Below are 17,813 nucleotides of genomic sequence, written 5' to 3' on the forward strand. Positions count from 1 at the left end.
GGTGCAGAGTTTGAGGGTAGTAGCAAATATTCAAATGAACACTCTGACATGTTCTCAAATGAGAACTCATGGTGGGGTGTGTGCAAACAGCAGTTGAAGATGGGTCAGCCGGTCCAAAAAGATTGTTGAGTGCCGTTCTGAAGGGATAGGCATTGGCGTCTGTTGCCCTCAGCCCATTGAGGGAGACTGGTTCAGATCCACGGATATGGAGTAGCAGAGATGGGCACCGCAGGGCATCCAGTGCAATAACACAACTGATCCAAGAGCAGCCAACGAGAGTCCCAGGGACAGTTCTTTCCGAAAGGCAGGGCGCTCTAGAATGGGTTTGCCCTGATAGAGGAACCTGAGCCTCGGAAAGCCTCATGTTTCCGCTTCCAGGAGTGTCCAGTGAGCTTTTGCCAGCCTTTCAAAATCCAGAGGGGAGGGTGTAAATCTCACCTTCGACCATGAAGGGTGTTGTAATCCAACAGTATCTGGGGACGCAAGGCTGACAATTCCTGCCCTAAAGATTACATGTACACAGAAGTCAGTTCTACTGGCAGTGATGTGGTCAGAAGCCAGGAAGGTCTGGCAATAGGTGGCCTCTGCCAGTTCAGTCCAAAGGTCCCTCTTATTCCGCATTCTGTTCCCCACACAGTGGTCAGCCAGATGCTTCTAGGGAGCGCACCAACAGGACACAAAGACAGCTCTCCCCCGCTTTCCCCAAATCTGATTCTACAAATCGAGGGGGGGGGAAACAAGGGTGGAAAAGAACAGAACAGATTGTTCCAAGACCGAGAGTTGTACATTTTGCTCTCCTTGGTGGAAAAAGCAGCACAGCAGAATTTTGGGTTTTAAAAGCAAAGATGGCCAAGATTTGGACATTTTGCTCTCAGCAGGAAAAATATGCCATGCTGAGCCATGAGCGCAACTCACAGCACCCTTTTCTTCCTTCCCATCCAGAAGATCTTTCTCGCAGAGAACCCTGTTATGGTACAGAGGCCTGCCCCGTAAATATCCCATGCATGGATTTTTGAGTTCAACACGGGATAACATCTGCAACTGCCCTCCCACTTGGCCGAGCCCCACAGAGCATTCTGCTCCACAAACCAGAGTGTGACATGAGGCCCGCTGAGTCAGAATATGGCTGCTATGGCAAGCAGAAGCTATGCTCTGGCCAGTGGCAGGTGGGTTGGGGGGAAGATTAGAGGCAGGAACCTCCACGCCACCAGGGCCCTCTATCTCCATGCCACTGTTACTTATCGCCAGGGCCCACCCACCCACTTCCCACTGCCCCAAGCCCTGCCCCCCACCCAGGATGGCCCTAAGCACATGTTTAACTTTCCCATTGAATTTAACGTGGTGAACTAGTAGATCAGTATCTCAACTTCTTTGTATTGATGATATATTTTTAAACATGTTTATTCCGTTACACATTGCTTTTCCATTTATTTTTATATTTAGAGATTTGCTATAATTTGATATAGTATGCTACAGTAAACAAACATACAAAATCTGTCGATCTATCTATATTTCTCTAAGGCTGATCCCGTTGCTGATCCCATGCGTGGCAGTGAGCTGCCAGCAGGGGGAAAGGAAAGCGGTGGTGCCGGTGGACAGGCTTGCAGGCCAGGTGGGAAACAAAAGGTTGACAGGTGGGTGAAGAAAACAGTGTTGGCAGGCAGGGAAGAAAACGGCGGCAGCAGGCGGGCGTGGGCGGGCGATGTGGGGGGGGAGAACTAGGGGCACAGATGCTCTGTGCCCAGCCCAGCTAGTATAGCATTTAGCCAAGGCAGTGATGCTGCCTGCACTTACTTGGGAGCAAATCCCAACCAGCACATTTGTATATGGTGGGGACATGCAAAGGAGCAGGCTGGAAGGCAGTACATCTTGTTCAATTGATGGTTGTCATCCAGTTAAAGAATGCTAAGGTTGCAGCCCTATCCACATTTCCCAGAGAGTTCTTGGATTTAATTCACTTTCCTGAACGAAATTCCCTGTGGGGCTGACTTCAGAGTAAGCGTGCTTAAAGGTAAATGGTGCCATCAAGTTGGTTTTGACTCCTGGTGACCACAGAGCCCTCTGGTTGTCTTTAGCAGGAGGGGTCGACCATTGCCATCTCCCGCCCAGTATGAGATGCTACCTTTCAGCATCTTCCTATATCGCTGCTGCCTGATAGAGGTGTCTCCCATCGTCTGGGAAACACACCAGCGGGATTTGAACTGGTGACCTCTGGCCTAGTAAGCAAGAAGCCATTTCCCCGCTCCCCTTATAGGTGGCAGCAAGCATGCTTAGGACTGCACTATTAGTTGATTACACCAACAGTTGAGTAATAAACATGTGATCTTAAAATTCACAAGATCTTTAAAAATCCACAATAAAGGTCTTGTGATTTGTAATATGACACAGCCACATCTGGCAGGCACCATCTGAGGCAGCGTCACCGAACTGCTTTCCACAGAAATTTTCCAAAGTATTTTCCCCCAAAGGAGGAGAATGAAGGGATGATATGTAGCAGTGTTAAATAAGGATGGGGAAGGCGAAGAAAGCTTAGCACTGAGAGAACTTCAAGATTGTAGTGTGACGGAAGCGATTCAGCGCATCAGTTCATGTGCTTGCAAAACCACAGAAAAGCAGTCAGCCCTCCATACCGGGGGCAAGTAGCCGGCATCTCGTGGGGGGCGGGATGGAATTGGCTCTCCCGCGGCAGGAGCGCACCCAGCTGCCTGGTGCGGAGTCAGCCTCTCGGCCCGCCGGCTCCTCCTTAGTGCCGACACGGACCGGCAGTGCTCGCGGGGTTTCAGGCATGCGCTCCCCAAAGCCAGGCCGAAGAGCTCCCGCCCCCCGCCTGCGGAGGTTTGGCTCTGGCGCTCGCTTCCTTTCCAGCGGGGAGGACTTCTCTGGTCGGAGACGGAGCCCGGACTGAGCCTCAGCCAGGAGCAAGCCGAGGCGGGGGCGCCCATTTCTCGGGCTCGGAGCCTGCCTGGGGCCCCGCTCCGCACCAAGCGGGCCGGCCGGGGGCGGGTCTCCCACTCCCCCAGCGGCCATCCAGTGCCCGGCTCAGAGACCCAGCCAGGAGGCATGTCTCTCCTCCCGCCACGGCACCTTGTGCAAGCTGTCCGGGGCCACCAGCGGCTTGGGGTTCGGGGCAGGGGGACGTCTTCCTTCCCGCAAATCCCTCCCAGAGAGGAAGCGTGGGCGGGGGTAATTATACATATACGGGCAAAATGCCTGGCGTGGCAAGCAGACGCAGCGGCAGAGGCGCAACGCGAGGTGAGCGCAGGCGGGGCTGCTGGGCCGGGCCGGGGCGGGGAAGAAGCCGGCGCGGTGCGCGCGCCAGAACAGCGCCGGCCAGCCAAGCGAGCGGAGGCTTGGCGCTGCCCTGAGCGCGTGTGCGGCGGGGTGTGTGTGTGTGTAAGGGGAGGATGCGCAGTCGCCGTCGCCAGCTACCGTACTTACCCAGGTACAAGACGAGACTGTATTTAAGATTAAAGAAAAGGTGGTGTGTCCGTGTCGACTCCTGGCGCCCACAGAGAGTCCTGTGTGGTTGTCCTTGGTAGAATAGAAGAAGAGGGGGTTTGCCCTTGCCATCTCCCGAGCGGTATGAGATGATGCCTTTCACACACCAAGGGGGATTCCTGTATTTACTCAAAAGGAAGACGACTCTGAATTTAAGGTGATCCTCTGGTTTCTAACATAAGTGAATTTGGGCTAGAATAGGGAACCTAGTAAATACTTATAGGTAAATGCTGTAAGTAAGCTGCAGCTTACGGTTTTGCATCATAAGGGGCTTCTAGTCTACCAAAAATTTACTTAATTCCAAGTTTTACATAATGTGTTTTCTGTTAAAGAGGCATATTGCAAGAGCACTGTTTTGGTTAGCTTATTAGTTTTTTGTTGCATCTTTGCCAAGTAAAAATAAAACTTTATGATTTACTATGAGTATGTATATACTGCCTTTCAGTCAAAGTTCCTTAAGCGGTTTACATGGATATAAATAAATTAATTAATAAAATGGCTCATTGGGATATTTTCATGACATTTTTATTAGAATAATTTATTTAGCATATTTTATACCACCCAAAACATATGTGTCTGTCTGAGCAGTTTACAACAAAGCCAAAGAAATGACAACAGAAAAGGTTGAAACATTAGTTAAAACAAATAAATGACAACCGAAAAAGTTAAAAACATTACAACAACCTAAAACTATTAAAACAATGTTTTAATATTGGTTGACTATCTGAGTGAACAGGTGTGTCTTTAAAGATGCATCTTTAAAGATAATCGCATTTTTTGTGATGCTCTGGGGCTTTATTAAAGCTTGACATAGCTGAGGGCCTCAGCATGCCCTAAGTAATTGGCATAGGCAGGTGTCTGTAGGGGATCATTGGTGCGCATTCTGAAGAGCAGTGAGTCATGTGTGAAGGACAGAGAATACGATTGAAAAGAATATGATAGGTGGGGAGTGAAAGGAGGCCACATGGAATGCACCATGAAGGCAAGTGTTTGGACACCGAAAGAAATGCTTGAGGTCCAGGAGCGGCCTGGGAGCAAAATGTGGGGTATGCATGACCAGCACTACAGGGAGTGTGAGGGGGATGATGATTTATTTATTTGATTGCTATACCACCCTTCCAAAAATGGCTCCGAGTGGTTTACACAGAGAAATAATAAATAAATAAGATGGATCCCTGTCCCCAAAGGGCTCACAATCTAAAACGAAACACAAGATAGACACCAGCAACAGTCACTGGAGGTACTGTGCTGGGGTTGGATAGGGCCAGTTGCTCTCCCGCTGCTAAATAAAGAAAATCACCATGTTAAAAGGTGCCTCTTTGCCAGGTTAGCAGGGGTGCATGACCTGCTTGAATTTAGCAGCACCTGGAAAATGGGCCCTTGTAAAAGTAAACAAATCTGAAGAATGGTCAAATCTGGAACCACTTCCTTGAATTATTCTTTGAATAAAAACCCCTCTGATCTACCCACATCTACTAGTGCAACAGTGAGTATCCCTTCTCCTCTTCCCTCCCTCCCCTTCTGCTCTCTTTCTCCCTTTTTGTCTTTCCCTCTGTCTCTCCTTTCTTTTCTCATCTCCCCCCCCCAACCAGCGCTGACTGGGGAAGAGAAGGTTAGGTGCACGGGCAATGGGGGCTGGGAAAGATGTTTGTAAAATACAAAATGTCAAAAAATTAAAAAGAAAGAAGTAAATTTTAAAAGAAAAAGTAATGTCCTCTGCTGGCAATGGGTATGAAAGCTAAGCTCTGTCCATGATGAAGAAGTGCTGATTTATTCCTGGAAACAAATCTCCACTTGATGCTGCAGTGACGAGTGCTGACCATGAGGGAGGTGTGAGCCAGTTTTGAGCAACTTTTTCTTCTGTAATAGAGATCCATCCTCTATCGGAGGATTCCTAGTGAACTGAAGTCGAGGAGATGCAGCTTCATTATATTGATCTAAGATGCAAAGCCTCCCCTTGAGGTTGACTGAGGGGAGTAGCTAAGAAACAAGCTATAGAAGTTTGCTGGTTTCTTCTTGTTTGCCAAGTTATTTTCTGGTTCCACATAACTGTCAAAACTGGTCGTTCATTAGTTTAACTCTTCATTCAGGCTATACAAGAGGTAGGGATGTGCTAAACGTTCCGGATACAAAACATTTTGTACCCAAAACAGCCTGTTTCAGGTGTTTTGTAGACAAAACAAAACACCCATTTTCCAAATCCAAAAGTTTTGTATACAAAACAAAACATCCCTGTTTCGCCTACAAAATGTTTTGTTGTTTCGGACCTCCATTTTGTGGTGATCTCTGAGTCTCCATTTTGTGTTTGACATCTCTTTGAATTTCCCACCCTTCCAGCCTTCTGATCAGTGACCTAAATCATGGGCTGACCTGCTGACAATTCCCTCCTTGTTCCCCATTGGCTCTTTTGCTTCTTCCCACTCTTTACTGACCCCACATTGGCCAGGGGAAGGGTTGCTAACCTATGGGGTGCTGGGTTCTGCTGTTTCTGTGGTTTTCTGAGTGTAGATTCTCTGGTAGCATATGAGAGTGGATTCTTGTTTTTCACTGAAAATCTCATATGCTACCAGAGAATCTACAATGAACACCTCAGAAACAACAAAACCCAGTACCCCACAGGCTTGTGGGGATGGGGGTGGTTGGCACCCTATGTGCACTACACAACCCCTCGCTCTGGGCAACCCCAGTGCCCCCCAAGTGGAATTATGGGGCTGCTGAAACCTCCATTATTCCCCATGGGAGAAATCTTAAAGACACGTAAACTTCAACAAATCACAAAAGATCAGCCCTTTGCCCAATCCCTTTGAAATAATTCTGGAAGTTTCCTTGGCCCCATTGGGCACTACCACCCACCACACTCTGCTCTGGGTCATCCCTTTCCCCTTGATTTGAAGTGATACATTTGCTGGAATCCCCATTATTCCCTATGGGAAAATTCTTAAAGATGTGTAAACTTAAAAAAAAATTCACCAAAAAAAATCAGCCCTTTGCCGAATTCCTTTGAAATTTGGGTGTTAGCTTCCACCCATTGGACACTACCACCACCACCCACTCTTTTTGCCCAGGGACCCTTTTTAAAAATCCAAATCGATTCGGATTCGGAAAATTTGGCTACAAAACAAAACAGGGCTGATTCGGATTCAGAAAATTTGGGTACAAAACAAAACGGGGATGTTTCGATTCAGATACAAATTGAAACAAGAAAATTCCAAAATGCAGACCCCTAACAAGAGGATGCTTTTCTCTCATCATCTCAGCTTCTTATGCAGGTTGCATGGATTGCCTTATGTTGCGCATCTTATCTACTCTTAACTAGTGGTGGGAGATTCTTATGTTAGACTCACTCGTGTGAGAAGCCAGGAATAAAGCACTGGATGTTCTGCATGCTAAGAATAAGCTATGTGGGATTCCCTGTAGAAATAGAAAACTAAGATGCTTCCTTGTATGGAGTCAGACCATTGGTCCACCCAGCCCAATATGATCTACTCTGATGAGCAGCCTTTTTCCAGGGTCTTAAGCAGAGGGACTTTCTCAGCTCTGCTGCCTGAGATGGTTAACTGGAGATGCCAAGGACCTTTCCTGTGTGCTCTACCATTGACCTCTGGGTTTCAGTAGGTCAGGCGTCATGAGGCTTTGACCAGGAGTTCTGCGGGTCAAGCGCTACTGGGGAATTTGTTATGTGCAGTATCTAGAAAGGTTCTTGGCTGTTTCTGGTTTGGTTGCTAACTATATATTTCCTCCAGAAAGTCCCAAGGGCTTCCACCATGCCTCTAAATAGAGCTGTGGCTGTTTGCCGATTTCTCCTCTTTGCAGCAGACTGACATGATGGATCACTTTCATCGCCTCGCAGACTTGAGTCAGGTTACACCCCCCCCCCCCCGCCCTGGCATTGTCGCTCTGGCTCCAAGAAACATGATCTCTTTTATTTCCATTGCAACTGCCTTCTACAGCCCTCAGCTTAGTTTGTTGTGTCTGTGATATTTACGTAATTTTAAAAGAATGCTGATTGTCTCCACCATCACAGTTCCTGCCCCCACCCACGCACTCACAAAAAAGAAAGACTCTAGAGGAGACCTGCAGTCTTGCTGGCGTCAGCCCCTCCCTGCCTCCTGCCAGAGAGTAAGGACAGAAAGCCAAGCTCCCACCAAGACTTGCAAAGAAGAATCCTTTGCACATCTGTCACAGCACTTGGGGAGCTGGAGAAGGCATTTGAAAGTCAGTGAGGAGGGAGGAGTGTTTTTATTGTCTGTAGAGCCAGTGTGGTATAGTGGGGAAAGTGTCGGATCAGGGGCCAGGCTAGACATGAGGTGGGAGTTCTGTGACTAGAACCGCAAGCCTCTTTTCATTTTCAAAATGAGCAGGCTGAAGTGCATTACCAGGAACTTGGATGGAGCATATTACCAGCTGCGAAACTCCTTATTGCTAAAAGTGGTAGGAAGCTGTTGCCGCTCAGGATCAGCATGCTAATAAGGCCGGGCAACGTAGGGATGGGCACGGGCCATTTTGGCATGCTATTCCTAGGTTTGAATGTGGCAGGGGAGTCGCTTTAAGGCACGGGGAGGGTGCCCTTACCTCCCCTTCCACACTTCCCCCTCTTGCACTGCATCAAAAATGGCTGGCCCCCACCTCCCGCGTGTGCACGGAACCGGTTCCATGCACACCCCTACTGGACAATGGTGTAGTGCTGGAGGCAAAGGCAGGGGCCCAGTCCCAGTACTTTTCCCCCTCCAGGGTCTCAGCAGCAAAGCAAAGCCCTTTGTTTTCTAGATGGAAACCATATGCTGTTCTTCTTGCTACTCCAACAGTTTGTTACATAACGATATTGGAATACAATTGACTTTATTACCATTCTTCCTGTCTTCTGTTCCAAGGAGTATCCTCAGCCATTTTTGTTTGACAATCCAGCATCCTCTTCTGGGTGAATAACAACATAATAGTTCAAGCTTTGTAGGATTAGGAAACTATCCTTGACTTCTTGGAACGGGGACACCCAAGTCACTGCTTCTCCCTAAGTGGGGTGTGTGACCATTGAGGTGGACATGGCTTCCAGGTGGGCGTGGCCATGGGAGCTGACATGGAGACCATGGAATGTGCACAAATCGCAATGCCTGCACCAATTCGAAGAACAGATCGGACACCTTTAAGAGTGAGTAGAGAAGCTCTGTACCTGCTTCTCTGCCACTCCACGCAGCTTCCTGTGGTGGTACACCCCTTGCATGGCAGTGCCACTGCGGCCTGTGCATGCACTATGGCCATGTGTGCACTGCTGCCACGCAAGGCGTGCTGGGGGCGGGGTGCACTGCTGCCACAGGAAGCTGCATGGAGCAGCAGAGGAGCAGGTATGGACCTGTTCTCACTCTCAAAGGTGTCCTATCTTTTATTTGGGTCTGTGCAGAAATCACGATTCATGCACATACCTAATGGAAAGCACCTGCACTTCTGAAATTGCACTGAGGCTGGGTGAGGTGGACACCTCTGGTGGCAGGCTGGCACAGGCAGCAGATTAGCCACCTCACCTGGCCTGCCATGCCGGAGCTTACCTGGCAAGCAGTGATGCACACGCCCTCCAGTTGCTCTCATCTTTGCCCTTCTTTCCTTACTCCCACTCCTGCTTCTCCCTTTTGAGAAGTCAGAGGGCAGGGAAACAGAGTGGCAGGAAGTGTCTTTAGACCACTTCCTGCTGCTCCATGCTGCCCTCTGATTTTTCAAAAGTCAGTGCAGGAGCAGCAGGGGAGGTCAGCGGGGCACGAAGCACAGCAAAGGTGTCAGGATGGACCAAGAATATCCCTCTCGGAGATGGTGAGCAAAAAGTTGACATTTCATGTGAAATGGGCTCCCATTTGTTGATATTGGAAAGGCAGATGCAATTCAGATACCAATAAATTGTTTCTGTTGTGTGATATTCTTATGTAATTGTATTACTGTACCTATTAATATATTCTTCTCTCCAGACCTTTTTATTGTGTAACTTAAAAGAAAAAAATATAAAAGCTGCAAACAGAGAACAAACATTTCAACATACAGACGTCAAAATCAGTGTTCCATGACTCACTGTTTAAAAATCCACACTCTTATATCCCAAACACTCTCCCTAACTTTTAAACAGCAAGACATGGAACCCTGAAGTTGACATCTGTACATTGAAATGTTTGTTCTTTGCTTGCAGCTTTCATAGTTTCTTAAGTTACACAATTAAACCATCTGGAGAGGAGAATTTGTAGTAGACCCATCATGCATATTGCGTCGCCAGTATATCAACTAATATTTATTGATTGCTGACTGCTAACTGAGCAAGTAGAGATAGGCACAAAGCCTCTGCAAGCTCCCATTATGGATGGGGGGCATTTTGAGGTGTCGGGGGGGGGGACTACAAGCCATGCCCCCAAATATTAGGGGCCTCCCTCCCAGATCAAAAGCCAAACTCAAAGAAGCAAAGAGCACATATGCTTTGCAGGCTTGAACAAAGGCTCTGAAAGGAAGTTCTCCTTCTGTCCATCAACAGGACACAGCCAATAATACCGACGTTTCGGGGGCAGGAGGGTGGGAGAAAGAATTGAGAGAATGGCTTGGGCAGGAAGTAAGGAAAACCATTGGCAGTGGCTGTTAGCAGTTACACAAGCTATGAAGGTAAAGTGTGCCATTGAGTTAATTTCAACTCCTGGCGCCCACAGAGCCCTGTGGTTTTCTTTGGTAGAATATGGGAGGGGCTTACCATTGCCTCCACCCGCACAGTAAGGTGATCCAGTTGACATAGTATATCTGGACTTCCAAAAAACTTTTGGCAAAGTTCCTCATCAAGGACTCCTGAGGAAACTTAGCGGTCATGGAATAACTGGACAAACACATGTGTGGATTGCTAACTGGTTAAAAGACAGGAAACAGAGGGTAGGGATAAATGGAGAGTTTTCACAATGGAGGGAAGTAAGAAGTGGGGTCACCCAGGGATCTGTACTGGGACCAGTGCTTTTAAATATATTCATAAATGATCTAGAAGCATGGGTAAGCACCTATACGCTGAATCTCTTCCCTGGTGTTTGCTATCTATCTTTTTACCAGCTGGCACGGGCTTCTGTCTGCTCTTTATGTGGTTCTGCTCTGTCCTCTTCTGTTTTATCTGAATCCTTTGCACCCTCGCACTTTAAAGGATGGCTTTTGCCGAACGGGATACTGCCCAGCTCCCATCGGCTGTTCCCCAGGCGTCATTTTAAAAGCTGCTCTGCAACCTTTTTGATTTTAAGTGCCAGCAGTCTGGTTCCATCTTGGTTCAAGTGCAGCCCCTCCCTTTTGTACAGGCCTTGCTTGCCCCCAAAATGTATCCCAGTGCCTAACAAATCTAAACCCCTCCTCCCGGCACCAGCGTCTCATCCACGTATTGAAACCCCTCAGCTCTGCCTGTCTCACTGTACTTGCGCATGGAACAGATAGCATTTCTGAGAATGCTACCTTGGTGGTCCTGGACTTCAAAATGCTACCTATCAGCCTAAATTTGGCTTCCAGGACCTCCCGACTACATTTCCCCACATCATTGGTGCTGACGTGCACAAGAACAGCTGTCTCCTCCCCAGCACTTCCTAACAGCCTATCTAGACGCTGCATAGTGTCCACAACCTTCGCACCAGGCAGGCAAATTGCTATGCGGTCACAACACGTGGGTCACAAACCCATCTCACTATACCTCTAATGATCGAATCGCCCACTACAAGGAGGCCCCCACCCCCCGGAGGAATATCTCCTGTGCGAGAGGATATGGGCTCATAATCCATGGAAGGGGTCCCTTCTAAAGGAGCATTTCCCTCTTCCTCAAACTGATGTCCTCCTTGCCTGAGACCTTCATTCTCCCTAACAGCAGCAGAGCTATCAGCCTTGGAGTGGGATGCCTCTAACACTTCCCTGACGGTCTCGTCCACATGCCTCTCTGTCTCTCTGAGCTTCTCCAGATCCGCCACCTTGGTCTTGAGGTAACGAACTTGTTCCCTGAGAGCCAGGAGCTCCTTGCACCGAGCACACACCCACGACTTCTGCCCATGGGGCAAATAGTCGTACATGTGGCACTCTGTGCAATACACTGGGAAGTGCTCCTTCCCCTGCTGGCTTTCTATCTTCATACTGTTTTTGTTGGCTGTTTACAGTATTTAGAGATAGTTTATTAGGATAGGTCTCAGCTGTAATGGTCAGCTATTTAACTGTCCAAACAGCCTTTCTCAGGAATATGAGGGCGGGATTTGGACTTACCTTCTCTTCTCCACTGGGCTCCTTGTGATCACAGGGGCTTGTTCCAGGCTCCCTTGCACTCCTCCCGCTAAACTCCTACAAAACGCCAACGTCCTCTTTGCTGTCCCTGTACGCTGTGCTCTCGGGCCTTCACCTCTTATGTAGAGAGTCGGCTTCCACCCCTGAAGCTGCTCCTGCTCTTTCCACAGTAGGCTCCAACCCTTTACGCTGGCACTGATTACCTGATTTTAAATTCCAGGCCCGCCCCCCACGAGTTGCTTGCTGTTAGCCACGGACACAGTCTTGGGGTCAGCAAATCCCTAAACGTGAGTAAGTTTAAAGTTTTTTAAACATGAAATGATTTTAATACAAATTTTAAACTAGGAGCCATGTACTTGTCACTCATTCCAGGCCCTTAGCATTAATTGGACAGACTGTCATAAACCATGACTAGCGTACCAGCCAATGAAAGCAAAGGCACTGGATGATTGACAAGTGCTTGGTTCCTATTTTTGTTTGTTTTTAATGGTAGAATGGTGCCTGCAGCTCTGTCCTTTTGGAGAAGAGACTGTAGACTGGGCTTTTCCACAAAACAACATTGCTCTAGCTTAGAATTCTGTTTTTAATATCCTCATCTGCAAGGGGGAAATACTCGCTCTTTCCTGGTGATGCCAAGTTGCACTTTGAGTGCTAAGGAAAATGCTGATTCCCAAAAGTGAGAATGTTGGTGCGGGGAACTTCCACTGTGATTTTTGGAACTCATGCTCTGATGCTCCCAACAGAACCAGAATTTCCCCAAGCGTAAAAGTTCCAAGAGAGAAATAGCTGTCTGTAATTCTTACTGTTACGGCATGAGTTGATGGCACAGGTGCCTATTAGCAGAGTTAACAGCTTGTTTTGCTTTTGTGTCTTAGGAGTGGGATGTGGCCAGAACAATTCTGAGAATCCACCTCCTTTCCTGAACATTTTGACCCATAAGGGAATGCACCCCACTGGAACAAAGTTGGAGGACAGAATAGGTGTTCCTGTTTTGTCCCAGTATGTCCAACATGATACATTCTGTGATCCTCATTGGGTGATTCCTTCCTGCCACCCACTGTCTACAACACACTATATTCCTTGCTGTCTCTGGTGTATTTCTCTTTTTGCTCAAGAAGAGCTGGGTGCTTTGGAAAGGCCGGCATCTGTGTTCTCCAAGCTGGCACCTGAGAAGAAGTCAGGCTTGAGACCAGGCAGTCAATAAGACTGAAAAGCTGTGCTAGGCACAAGTATTGAATCTTACTTACTGACACCCAACCTGGCTTCCCCCTCTTAGTCTAGCTCCCTAGCAAAATGCTCTAGACTCTGGATGATATGATGCCTCAGGACCCTGCTTTGCTCCATCCTTGTTTCCATCCGTCCTCCTCCAATGACTAGAATTTTGGATCCTCAGTTTGAGTAGTTGAACATAAGAAGTTGCCATATACTGAGTCAGGCCACTGGTCCATCTCACTCACTCTACACAGACTGGCAGTAGCTTCAGCTTCTGCAAGGTTGCAGGCAGGCGTCTCTCTCAGCTCTATCTTGGAGACACCAGGGAGGGAACTTGGAACCTTCTGCATGCAGATGCTCTTCCCAGAGCAGCCCCATCCCCTAAGGGGAATATCCTACAGTGCTCACACATGTAGTCTCCCATTCAAATGCAAACCAGGACAGACCTTGCTTAGCAAAGGGGACAACTCGTGCTTGCTACTACAAGACCAGCTCTCCTCATCTTGTGGGCAACACATTATGCAACAGAGCTGCAAGCAAATAGGAACACCTCTGGGGAGCTTACTCCCTCCCCCCACTTGGATAGTGTGCCTTTTGGGGGACAGCCAGCCCAGCCCAAACCCCAATGGCACCCGAGATGCCCCTCTCCCTGTACTCAGGCAGCACAAAGTGTGCTGTGGAGGAACCCCCGATCCACGTGGATCTTTGTTCCCCTCTCCATCTGGCAGGCCCACCACTCTCCTCTTCCAGCTCCCCACTGTTGAGCACTGTTGAAACAGCAGTCCTCGCACAGCAGAGGATGTTCTGGTGGCAAAGAAGCTCAGCCCAAGAGATTATCTGGAGATATTGGGTTGAGTTCAATATCAATATCAATATCAACACACAAACACCCGCCACCGCACAGTCCCTTCTTCCTTCTGCCCCTTCTCCCCACCTGGACAGGTTTCCCCCCACACCCTCCCACTCCTCCTCCTCCTCCTCCTCACCTTGTGGTGGTGGCCGTGGCCATTGCTGCCGCCACTCTGTGGTTGTTGGTCTCTCCACTCTCCTTTTGAAAATGCAGGGTAGGGGGCTGGGTAATGGGAAGCTAGTGGGCTCTTGGTTCTTGCTGCTTCCCTCTCCTCTCCTTGCACTGAGATGAGCAGCAGTAGGGCAGGCAGGGTGAAGGGAGGCGCAGTCTGCTGGTCATCGCCTCCAGTCTGCTGATGGAGGCCACCATGACTCATAGGTGGGCCGGCTCTAGAGGGCAGATTCTGTGCTGTTGGGTCTTTTCCCCTGCAGTTTCACAGGGGTCACTTGAATCATGTGCCTGAGTTCTTCTCGTCAGCCATTGCCCGTGCATTCCAGACTACCTCTGCAGCTTTAAAGACTAAAAACTTGCTTTAAAAAATTCTAGGCTCTGTATCCAATATAAAATTGAACGTTTTGCACAATGTTTGTGGAATATGCACCTGATTGTGGTGCGCAGGAGAGAACATGATACTTGGACTGGGTTCTTACGGTGTGTTGCTGCTTGAGTCTTGGGGCCAGATGAGATGTTATGCTGAACGTGTGGCTTGGCCCTGCCTGGTTGCTCCTTCTTCAGTTAAATAATAGTCACAGGGGCTGAGATTAGGACTGTAGCAAGCAGGTAAGAGGGTATTTGACCTTTACACTTCATGCCACATCTTGATGAAGATTGAACCTGACCCCCCTGCCACCCCAAAAGTTACTGTTAGGTCTGGAAAAGAAGCTTCCAACTAAAGTTTGGTCAGTGCTTCTTGTTGATGCCTGAGAGACTGAATGGTTCAGATCTGTGTTCTGGATTGCAGTCTTCTGTATGGCTTCATGGAATATGGCAGATGATGGGAATTGTAGTCGAACGACATCTGATAACCCCACTTTGAGCACCCCTGGACTGTGGGGTGTGCTTGTTTGTTTTTTAAATTACCTTGTGTTCAACGGTCTCTGGCATACACAGAGACGGGCCTTCTCGGTTGCTGTCCCGAGATCATGGAATGCACTCCCCACTAAGATACAATCCTCCCCATCTCTGGCAATTTTAAAAAAACATCTAAAACCCCATCTTTTTAGCCAGGCTTTCTCAGCCTTTTAAAATTTGTTGGTTTTAATTTTGTGATTGATTTTAAATTGTTGAATTGTTTTAACTTTTTATATGTGTTTTAATTGTTTTATGTTAACCGCCCAGAGACGAAAGTTTAGGCGGTATATAAATGTGATGAATAAATAAATAAAATAAATACAGCTCACATTTAGAAATAAGTTGACTTTTAAAAAATAGAAAAATTCACAGTAATTTGTGTACTGCACCAAGTTTTCCAGCACTTTTGAGCTGTGTGATTCATAGATAGGAACAATAATCATCTCTCTCTCTCTCTTTCTCCTTATGCAACAGAAAGGCAGTGAACACGTCTTCCATTCCTGAAGATAAAATAACGTAGGCTGAGTCCACAGACTAAATACCTCATCCAGTCCCAGAGAATCTGATCAGAATCTTAAAACTCTCAGTACTATGAAATCCTGCTGCAACCTGCATCCTTTTAGGAATCTTTCACAGGTAATGCTTTCTGCTGCACTTGAGGCTTTAGGGTTTTTCAGCTTCATGCCAGGTGTCTTCTCTCCTCCACCACCTACCCCTCCCCTACACCCATGCCTCTTTGTTTAACATCTAGCCTGAAGAAGAGTTCTGGAGAACTTAAAAGCTTGCTCAATATTTTGTGCTATTTTAATTGGTCCCGAGAAAGTTGCCACACTGACTTTTTGGTTGTGGTTGTGGTTGTGGTTGTTGTTGTTTCCTAATGGACCAACTGGTGGTTGTTGTTATTTCCCTAATGGACCAACTGGTTATTCTAAGTGGTGCAGCAGAGAAATGTTTGACTAACAAGCAGAAGGTTGCCAGTTCGAATCCCTGCTGGTATGTTTCCCAGATTATGGGAAACACCTCTGTCAGGCAGAAGCAATATAGGAAGAGGCTGAAAGGCATCATCTCATACTGTGCGGGAGATGGCAATGGTAAACCTCGCCTGTATTCTACCAAAGAAAGCCACAGGGCTCTATGGGTACCAGGAGTCAAAACTGACTTGACAGCACACTTTACCTTTAATGGACCAACAGAGCTACCTACAGTTTTATTCTTATTATTTTTAGTAGGTTTGTAAATATGGAGAGAATAAATATGAATTTTTCACCTTCTCTCATAATGCAAGGGGGATAGGCAGGGCTCAGGAAATCCACTAGTCTACTTGTCTGTGATGAAAAATGATGCCTGTTGGGGGGTGGGGAATCCTATCGAGTAATGTAGTAACGTAGATCGAGTAAAACATTTTTGTCTGGCTGGTGAAGAGATCCAACACTGAATAATAGCTGTGACAACTAGGTCGAACCCCCATGTTCAGGGGCAGTATCTGAATACCAGCCATTTGGGACAAACAAGAAGTTAGGGTTGTTATTGGAAGCATTGGGTCAGATCCAGAAGGGCTTTTCTAATGTCCCTACAAATCATAATCATTGGGAAATCAGTGGCAGCATGGCACTGAATATTGGTTGCTGGGGAGGGGTGTGACCTTGACGCTCTGCTTGTGGGCTTCCCAGAGACATCCAGTTGACTGTTACTGGAAATGAGGTCCTGGGCTGCTTTTAGGAGTCTAAAAGGGAGCCAAAGCAAACAACAGTTGTACAATGTTGCCTGTAGGACTTGGCAGGCCCAGCAGACAAAATGTTCTTTTTCTGTTTCTGTGTTCCCTGTCATAGTAATACATTAGAGCCGCAATAGCATCACACAAATTAAATGAATGCACAACATGTCTTCAAAGAAATGTTTTTAAAGTCACTTAACAATTGTTATAAGCTCCAGAGCACCGTTAATCTGTTGCAGCAAAGTGTGGGAATTGAACCTGGAGTCTGGGCCGTCTTTTGCCCATACAGGGCCCAGGGCAAAGATACGTTCCGGTCCCCCCCTCCCCCCCCCCCGCCATGATGCATCGGCCTTATTCCAACTCTGCTGCTGAAACTAAGAGAGTCTTTGTTGTGGTGCTGGCGTGGGGGGCCCCTCTTAGCAGGAGCCCTGGGGGACTGCCCCCCCCCAGCCCCCTCTTCAGTCAGCCCTGTCTGGAACCTTTTGAAAGGCGGGGTCAGTGGGTGGCCACACGCAAACTCAGGCTGTGTGTGCAACTCAGCACCTCTGAGACCCACAGCTAGGACTGGAGAAGCTGGAGGCTCAGTGCCCAGAATGCACTGCTCTCCTGACACAAGTACTGTCCTTACCCTAATAGAAGATTTGTTTGTTATTTCTCTGTGTAAACTGCCCTGCGCCATTTTTGGAAGGGCGGTATAGAAATCGAATTATTATTATTATTATTATTATTATTATTATTATTATTAATAAGATGACTTTGAATTTAAGAGGACCCCTTTTAAAAAAACAAAAACAGGTTATACCTCTATTTACCTGAAAGGAGCAGGACTCTGAATTTAAGATGGACACCCCTGATCCCATCCCCAATTTCTAACATCATCAAAGAACTTTGGGGAAACCTAGTCTTGGTAAATACGACGTGTATGTCAGGCCTGCCTAATCAGAAGCTTTATGCTGCCAACCAGGCATGGGGCCAACATTGCACCCTAATATTCCTTTCTGGGCCTGAAGGCATCTCTGAGCATGTGCAGCTCCAGATCACTCACCCCTGATAGGCAAGGGCTGTCTTCACACCCTCCAACACTTCGCAGACAAAAATAGGGCACTCGTGCATACATGTAACTGTCCCCAAGAATTGCTTTCCTGAGCACTTTCTTTGCCACTATTGTGCATTGCTAAATGCGGCTCTCCCTCGCTGTTCACTGTGTTAGCAGGGGGA

The 17,813-nt window shown here is 47.7% G+C and overlaps 1 protein-coding gene across 10 annotated transcripts in view; it reads left to right on the forward strand.

Annotated features, from left to right (window-relative positions):
- The first annotated feature begins 2,747 nt into the window (after positions 1–2,747).
- Positions 2,748–17,813, forward strand: part of TNFRSF6B (TNF receptor superfamily member 6b) — a 28,730-nt gene continuing 13,664 nt past the window's right edge. Inside the window, exons 1-3 of one of the 10 annotated variants that reach the window (XM_053250453.1) lie at positions 2,748–3,252; positions 11,969–12,035; positions 15,360–15,517. In XM_053250453.1, coding sequence (XP_053106428.1) covers positions 15,473–15,517 — 45 coding nt within the window. In that variant the 5' untranslated portion in view covers positions 2,748–3,252; positions 11,969–12,035; positions 15,360–15,472. Of the gene's footprint in view, positions 3,253–3,281; positions 3,656–11,968; positions 12,040–12,729; positions 12,748–15,355; positions 15,518–17,813 lie in introns of those variants that run through there. The other 9 variants (XM_053250447.1, XM_053250450.1, XM_053250448.1 and 6 more) reach the window with 9 other exon arrangements.

This window comes from Hemicordylus capensis, chromosome 4 (genome assembly GCF_027244095.1).
Source record: "Hemicordylus capensis ecotype Gifberg chromosome 4, rHemCap1.1.pri, whole genome shotgun sequence".
In the NCBI taxonomy this organism is placed as follows: domain Eukaryota; kingdom Metazoa; phylum Chordata; class Lepidosauria; order Squamata; family Cordylidae; genus Hemicordylus; species Hemicordylus capensis.